Source organism: Labrus bergylta, chromosome 11, assembly GCF_963930695.1.
Source record: "Labrus bergylta chromosome 11, fLabBer1.1, whole genome shotgun sequence".
Taxonomy (NCBI): Eukaryota; Metazoa; Chordata; class Actinopteri; order Labriformes; family Labridae; genus Labrus; species Labrus bergylta.
Genome location: NC_089205.1, coordinates 24,209,952 through 24,218,492, shown reverse-complemented (window position 1 = coordinate 24,218,492; position 8,541 = coordinate 24,209,952). Strand labels below are relative to the sequence as shown.

Below are 8,541 nucleotides of genomic sequence, written 5' to 3'. Positions count from 1 at the left end.
TAAAGAGGGGAGAATCAGTCATTTGTAGTCAGGTGTTTTCAAGCCTTTGAGGTGTCTTTAATGCAACATTTTCAACAGATTTATGTTTTTATTTTTTGCATGGGCAAAGATGGGGAGAACTATAAATGTTGCAGCATTGAGTATATGATATTAATGCTTCGTATACCTATAGAAAAAATAAACAGTGTCATATTATTAAAGCATTTTAAGACATAGACCTTCAAATAAGCTGTTTACATGTTGTGTAATAATTTGTTGTTGACTGTTGTGACCCCACTGCGTTCGTAAAACTGTCAAACTAAACAAACTGTATTTTGTTTTTTTTTTCAAGTCTGATGTGTCCCCAGCTGCTCCTCCAGCAGAGAAGAAGCCAACCTTTGCATGTGTTTCATTATTGAGCAGGACCCATAGACTGTAAATAGACGAGGACCTGAGGAGCAGGGTGGCTGCAGGGGGCGGAGCCTGTCTGTGCTTAGCTGATGGAGAGAGAGAGAGAGAGAGAGAGAGAGAGTCCATCTGAACAAGTGTGTCGCCCAGAGAGATCCTGATGCACAAAGTTAAAAACGAGTGCAAGATGGAGTAAGCAAAGGGAACGCACCTGCTGTATCTTGAGGTATTTGTCATCTTCTAAAAAAATAATGCTCCCGAATTTTCTGCTCTTTCTTTCATTCCATCTTACGGCGCAGTTTGTATTTTAGCTTCCAAACAGAAAAACTGTGAGCCTAACTTTTTTTTTTGTTTTGTTTTCTCGCTGTGTTTTCCAATAACATTGTCCCTTCACAGCCGCGAAATGAAAGTCAGCCCGCTAGAAGAAAGTCTGCAGTTTGAGTCAGCCATTGAAAGAGTGATGCTTGCGAATGAAAACGATTAATAAAGTCCATAAAAGTCTTAAAAAGTGCGCTGAAACTACCGTCAAAAAAAGACACAACTTCCATCCATCGCATCACTTTGAGTTCCAAAAGTCCTTCTGAGTACTGAGTCTTTAAAAAGTTACAATGAGGTTCATGTTAAAAAGTTTTCCGTGCTGTAGTACAGAAGTATTCAGCTTAATGTCCCTCATTAATTAGATCCCCTTAGAGACTCTGTTGCCTTAGATGAAAAGGATCCAAATGAAATGAAATGTCTTGGGGAGTTTTGTGGATCCAAACAGTCGTAGTTCAGCACTGTAATGGCTCCCTTTAGTGTTTTACTAATGCAGCTAATGGACTGAAAATGCACTTTTTTAACTGAAACCTCCTTAATGATCAAATCCTGAGTGCCTCTGTTGAAAAAAATAGCTTTGAAACTGTACAATTAGTTAAAGTAAGTAGCCATACACCTTTTATTACATTTATTAAATGCTTGCTTGGCTCAGCAGAATAAAAAAAACAAATAAAACCAAACACAGGTTTTGTCTGGCAGTTTTCAGCATGTGCAGAAGGTTGTGGGTTCAAACCCCGCCAGGCAGCGCTTCTGTGAGGAGTTTACTTGTTGTCCAGGTGACAGTGTTTTCTCCAGGTGTTCAAGTTTCTCTAGCCTGATGCATGCTGGGATAGACATTGATACATGCCGGGATAGACTGGAATAGTAGAATCCAAACAGTCCCGCAGTGCTCCATGTTGCATTAGTCTGTCAGTGTTTTGAAGAAGTGTATTTTTGTTTGTCTACTGATCCATTATCATACGAATGTCACACTGCCTGCTGTTTGTGGATAAAAGGGATTTTGAGTAGCAGATGTATAAATCGGCCTCTTCATTCTGTGCACAGATGTATTTGATACTGTTATGTTGTTGGGTCTTATTTCTGCAAAACAAACACAACACTGTTTGTGCAGCCGCAGCGAGCGCTCCATAAATAACGAAGACTTGAACTGACGTTACATCACTCCAGTGAAACTAATACTCGCTGCATGTTTAATGTGAACTAAAAACGTCTCTCACATAAGATCTCTGTCAAACCAGCGGCAAGAAAATAATACTGTACCGTCTATTCTGGCATCTCCAATACTGCCAAATCGGAAAGAAAATTAAAGTAATTTAGAAGACAGTGGAAGCACTTCCTGATCAGTTTTATGCAGTCAGATATTTTTCTTCTTCAGGCTTATGAGGAAGGATCAATAAAAACACAAGGTCCTGTGCCATAAAGAGTTCTGGCAATCTGGCAAGAGATGTTCAGCCCTCTTGCACGAGGGAGTCTTTGCATGGCTGTAAGCAGGAGATTTAATGAAAGCTGTGTCTTGAGTTTGCGTTTTTGATATTTATGTTTTCCTCTGAGCACTGAACCCCTCAGGCTTTTTTCACCTGGCAAAAACACTGAACCAATCTAGATTGAACATCTTAAAATTAGTATGACCATGCTGACTTGGGGCAAACACAAATCTACCAATTTAAATGTAAATATATGTTTTTATTTCCATCACAAAAGTGAGTTCCACTGAGTCAGATAGCAGCCTTATTGGTGCATGATGAAAAGAAGAACATAATCACCTCTCTGTAATTGGATATGCATGCTCTTCACCTCACCTGGTTGCTTTTTTTTGGTGAGGCCACAGTGACTGCATGTGTTCAGCGTGAAGCTCCGCCCCCCCCACAGGTTGATAATAGGCGAGCAAAGCAGAGGAACAGGTGCAGGAGCTCACCTGTTTGCAGCCCTTGAATGGCTCTTATGTGTGTTTAAAACAGTGTGGAGAACAGGTGACCTATTGTATAATGGTCCCATGTGGATTCTTACTTTCTGTAGGTTTTGGGGTGGGTTAACTTGGGGGTGGGGGGGGGGGGGGGGGGGTAAAGTTAACGGAGGCTGGGACATGTTGGAACTCTGTTGTAACAATTAGAAAGGTTTGAAGCAATGTAGTTGGTTGGCATTTTGTAAAGTTGTTCCACTTGGTTTTCAAGAGATTTGTAAATGTTTCAACATCACTCTGACTGCGTTCCTTCTCTGTGCATTAAGAGGAAACAGTTCAGTTAAATGCACTTCAGCTGCACATTCATACTCCGATACTTTATAGCTTTTAGAGTTTGTTATGTAACACTCGCCTGTATCCAGCAGCAGTTTCCCACAGTGCATTCTGAGTTCGACTAGTTGTTGTGAGAGTGTATTCAAGAGTCTGTGAGCATCAGTGGAATTAACCTTGAGCTGGTTTGTGCTAACATTAGGGCCTGATATCTATCTATTATTCATCGCCCTCTGCCCAGCCTGTGTGAATCTAAATGTGTCTCACCATGGAAACAGCCTTCTGTCTCTGCTGGAGGGTGTTGGTTTCAGCAGCCCGGTCGACTCCAACCTCGTTTTCTTGGGCCAGACTGGCCCTGCTCTGATCCACATTCTGACACATGCAATGAAACAAACATCGGACATTTTCACTTTGGAGTACATTTTATCACAACCTACAGTAAGTTAACTTAACATCGCTTTGTTTCAGACAAAGTTTATTGAGACTTATCTATCCTGATGAAGACTTAATAATTATTATTAAATATATTTAATGTTCTGTTATTTGTTTACCTTCATTTCTCTGCATATAGAAAAGTATAGTTTTATTTTCACTTCACTTTTGTTTTCCTTTTTTTGAAGAATTTGTTTTCAAAATGTTGTTTTCTTAAATTCATGTGCTTTGTCACATTCTCCACAAAATTCTGTCAGTATGAAACACTTCTTGATCCTCGGAGTTGGGAGCTTTTGTGTGTGTTTTTGCTTTTTCTGTTTTGGATGGTATCCAGATTTTATAGTTAAATGTGAGTGAGGAAGTTTTATCAGCTTCAGTTATATCAATCAAAAGACAGAAACTATGATTTGTGAAGATAAGGGAGAAAAACACTTCAACACATATCATCACTTCATAGAGACTGTGAGTCCTGCCGTCAGACTGACCTACATTAAACTTTTTTCTTTTTTTTTTTTGCAACATTCAGGTCATAACGTGACTAAAAAAAGAGACTGTGCATCTTTTTTTTTTAAATGTTTAAATTTGCAAAACTGACTTCAGCTGCAAAGAAAAAAAAACTCAACAAAATGAACATCTCTCCTTTTAGCTTTAATTAACATCATTCAGAACCTTTTATTAGGTATACAGTCAACCAAGGTTATGTTATTACTTGTCAATGTATTTCTATTCAACACTAGAGGGCGCACTATTACTACAACATCCCCTGCTCATTCATATCATGAACAGCAGTACATATCGCTATATCAGTCTCTGTCTCAGGTGTTTTTAAAGTTGACATTTTCAGCTTCATGATGTGAAATTATTTCAGTTGTTGTAAAAACTCTATACTGCAGACAAATCAGTGAATAGCAAAGAATAACTTAAAAACTGAGCAGCCTCGTTTTTTAACTGAGGTGAAGTTGGCAGGTGATCCTCCAAATTTGCACGTCAGACTTTGTGTGTATACAATATGTGCATGTCATTGATGATTTGATATGACTGTAACTGTTGGTCTATTGACTCGGTATCATGTCCTTCAAAACTAAACACCGCCTGTATTTAGATATCTGCCTTTGCTGTGCTGGTTGTTTATTATGACAACACGATCATTCTCGTCCTGGAGGATGTTTTAAAGTAGGTCAGGACCGGGCTCACTGGTAATTGTAATTCAGTCTACATTACTCTGCAGCAGTAGTAAAAACATGCTGGATGCACTTTGTTGACTTTGGCAGTTTTCTTGTGCATGCTGCTGCACAAGCACTCCTCTGAAACAGTTTTCTTTAGGCTACATTTTTTCTCTGACAGGTGGATGAATAATGAAAATACTGTAGGACTCGTTAGATGGAAGGAAAATGTGTTGCGGGGGGGGGGGGGGGGGGCGGCCTTTTGTGCAGCTATTCTCTTTGACGTACTTCTCATCTATATGTTCAGGCAGCCATGAAGCGATTTAGAGTTCAGGTGTGATGTTTTTGGTCACATTGTTCTGTTGTTCCACACAAATCCTTAAAGAAAACACACAAATGAGGTTAATGAAGAAGTGTATGGGCTCGCTGTTCCATGTTCTGACTGAGGTTTCTTAGGAAAACAGAAGACGCCTTCACTTCACTTCACATACATACACAGGCTGTTTGTGTTGCTGATGTAGGTCAGAGTAGGAAAAACTGGTTCATGAGGTAGGTGTGTCCAGTTTGTGTTCGTTTAAGGGGTTGAATAAGACTGAACAGAGTCAAGATGCTGAAAACTACGTGAATGTTTCCCTGGATTTACTTCTTACTTCTTTTCAAGCTTTCTCTGAATGAAGCCAGCCAGTAACACCAGGAACTAACAACTGCTGGACTCCATATAGAAGAAGAATGTTTTTAAATGTGCAGGAACTGATGAAAGCAGGAAGGATTCCAGGCTTACATGTGGAGGATGTACTTCATTGTCAAACGTCTAAAAACTTGGAGGAGTCATTTAAGTATTCTCATTCATGCTGATAATGACTAGTTGATTATTTAAGAACTGACTCTGCGTCTCATCAATGCTTCCAGAGGCAGAATGTCTGTTTAAAGTTTGATGTGCAGACAGGATATTTATTCAGGAATGCCTCGTGGGCATGGAGTAGGCGGGGATGTTGTAGCTGTCAGAGCAGCACCTCTCCCCCCCCCCCCCCTCCCGCCCTCTTTGGTTATGACTTTGCCCCTCTCTTCTCTGCCTCCTGCCTTTCTGCTGAAAAGAGGAGGGACTGTCCAAGTAATCTAATACCTGCCCGATTCATGAATGTTACTGTAACTTGCTGAACTGCCCTGACAAGTGCACAGGTTAAAACACATTAGAGGCTGACAGCTCAGGCTGCACCTCCTGCAGTAGGAGAGAAAGTTATTAAGGAAGGGAAAGGAGGAGGAAAACTATTTTAAAAGAAGAGGGGGAAGACCCTGGCACAGCTTCAGATGACTCTAATGGAAGAATGATAGAAGTAGCTACGGGCTCCCTGACATCCAACATGTCTGCAGAGGAGAGCGCTGTGAGAGACAGGACTCAGAGCGAGACGGACTGCTCTGAGGGACTGGATGACGATGTCTTGGGGCGCATTGCCAGCTTACCTCTGGATCCATTCCCACCCAGGGACTTCAGAGGGAAGTTTAAAAAGATGCGCCACAAGAAGAGGCCCACCATTCTGGAAAGTAGGTGCTGCATTGACTCAGAAGCTGTGGTAATCACCCCAACAGTTATCTCTTTTTCATATGGGAGAAATGGGATTTTCTGAGAAAAATGTGTTGCAGGGCTGATACTGGCTACTACTGCCATCACTTTGTGAAATGCCTCATGTCCTCTTTGTATTCGTCATAGTTACAGAGGAATCTGTGGGCTTGTTATTAATGGAGTCAAGAAGCAGAAGTGAGTTTTTGGTGTTGAGTTTTTGGTGTTGTGTCTTTAAACTCATCATCTCACACATGTTTTGTATCTGGATTAACTATCCAAAAATGTCCATACTACTTAAACTGGAAAAAGAATACTCAAGGAAATAAAGAGGGCCATTAAGGACCAGAATGTGTGAGCAAAGAAAACGGGAGAAATGGGGCACCAGTGGGAGAGAGTGAAAGTAAGAGGGAGTCAAGTGTTTGAGCTTGATAACCACAGAGATGGCTGAGCTGAGCAGGACAGGCATACCTCACATTCCTGACCTTCATTAGAGCCTGATAATGCTTTTAATAAGTTCTAAATGTGTCGGGAGTCCTCGCCCACCTAAAGCCCAATTAAGGAAAAAATGTTTCTGTTTAGTCAGCGATGCATTTCTGATCTCTTTCACGCACGTTGCTTTGAGAGTGATCGGACTGCTGATGCCAATAAACAAACCTGCAGATCATGAAAGTATGACTGAAGACGTTGCCCTCTAAAGGAGCAACAATGATTCTACCTGGCGTGCCAGGAAACTGCCAAAGCTTTACGTCTAATTATTCGGCAGCAGACAAGTTCAGAGACATCCAGATCAGATTTTATGCAACAACTTAAAGACATATTACTGTTCCTTCAGGGTGTCTTAGGTCATGATATTCACTCTTTGCTGTTTTCATGTTGTGGCATTTTCATAACAGATTCTTCTGATGTGTTTTGACAGTTCAGATCTCACAACACAAGCAAAATGAACTGACTGCTTAATGCTCTCTAGTACACTCGGCTCAAACCTCCCTGACAGACGGGTCCATTATACGAGTTAGAACTGCTCCTCAGAAAAAGGTCAGTGCAGGAGAGACGAGAGAGCTTAACTTGTTTTCTTGTGTTTTGACTTTCCTCACTGCCTTATATGTTGTTAGTATTGCTGTGTCGCTGCTGTAAATAAAGGCATGAGTCAGTGATGTTTTGGCGCAAGAAGTAAAAGTGCAAGTAGTTCCAGGTTTGAAGTTTTGATCTGACTTGTAACACTTTTCATCAAAGTGTATACTTCAGTATCCTAAACGTAACCATGCGGTTGTTGACTGTCGAGCATCCTTGTTAAAAAAGTAAATCATCATTTATTCTGCGAGGACATTACATAACTGTTTGCCCTTCAGAGGGCCTCTTACTGGACTTTTCAGGCTGACCAGATGATAACTGATGTGTAAGTCACTGTGCATGTCACTGCATTAAGAATCCATTTTTGGTTGTGGATTGTTTGCCGTGATGCAGCCATTGCCAATATAAGTCATGACTGCAATTTCCTTTTCCGTCATACAGTATTACTTGTTGCTTTGTATGTAAATGAATGAACCTATCGAACAGGAACACATAGAGTCTGTCAACATGATCCAAACTAACTAACCTCAGAACGATAGAATACGATGTATGTAGTAAAAATACTGATGATGTTTATCTTAGCCTGTCATTTTTCTTTTTTTTTTTTTTACAAAAGACATCTGAAGATTCTAGGGAACAATACACTCATCTGATTATATACCTATCACGATACGGTTTTATAAAAAATGATTTTTTATTATAGATGTGAGATTGCTGTGAATTTTTTATTTTTTTTTGTATTTCAATTCACTGACCAAAAACTGCCAATTTCAACAAAAGTTTGATTTTAGATTAGACTTCTGAAAATGTACCAGCAGTTATTCCACTCGCAGATGTCATACATGCGTCATCTTTATTTAGCATAACCAGCCGAGCTGCTCTGCACAGTGTACACATGATCAATAGTCATCATGGTACTAACAGAGCATGCAGCTCTCTGACTCTGATCCCTCTGTTGTCGAGCTGTTAAGGCGTGATCAAGTGGACGACGCTGTCACAAAGCTTAACTAATGATGTTAAATGATGTCTCAAGTCACAAGAGCACTTCTCTCTGGGATGGTTTATTCAGTGTTCCCAAAGTAAAAACAAAGTCACTGCTGTGGGAAGGAGGGCAGGATTACACACAGAACCTACTGTATACTACGTTACAGAGCTCAAACAGAGAGCAGTTCAGCAGCCAGGCAGGACTCACTGTCCGGGTTTAGTCAGGACACCTGAGCCCCTGAATGTGTTTACCCTGCACACACTGCAGCCAGCCATGGCTTCTCCATCAGAGTGTGTTACATAATAAAAGGGCAAGTGGCTGTGCTTGATGGACAGACAGAGTTGTGGGGGGATTACACTGAGAGCGCGGAGAGGCAGCAGAGGAAGGGGGATTGGAC

The 8,541-nt window shown here is 40.8% G+C and overlaps 1 protein-coding gene across 4 annotated transcripts in view; it reads left to right on the top strand.

Annotated features, from left to right (window-relative positions):
* The first annotated feature begins 5,774 nt into the window (after positions 1-5,774).
* frya (furry homolog a (Drosophila)) overlaps positions 5,775-8,541 on the top strand; it is a 44,082-nt gene continuing 41,315 nt past the window's right edge. For 2 of the 4 annotated variants that reach the window (XM_065960763.1, XM_065960762.1), the window contains exon 1: positions 5,838-6,069. In XM_065960763.1, the coding sequence (XP_065816835.1) occupies positions 5,853-6,069 (217 nt within the window). In that variant the 5' untranslated portion in view covers positions 5,838-5,852. Of the gene's footprint in view, positions 6,070-8,541 lie in introns of all 4 variants that reach the window. The other 2 variants (XR_010667178.1, XM_065960761.1) reach the window with 2 other exon arrangements.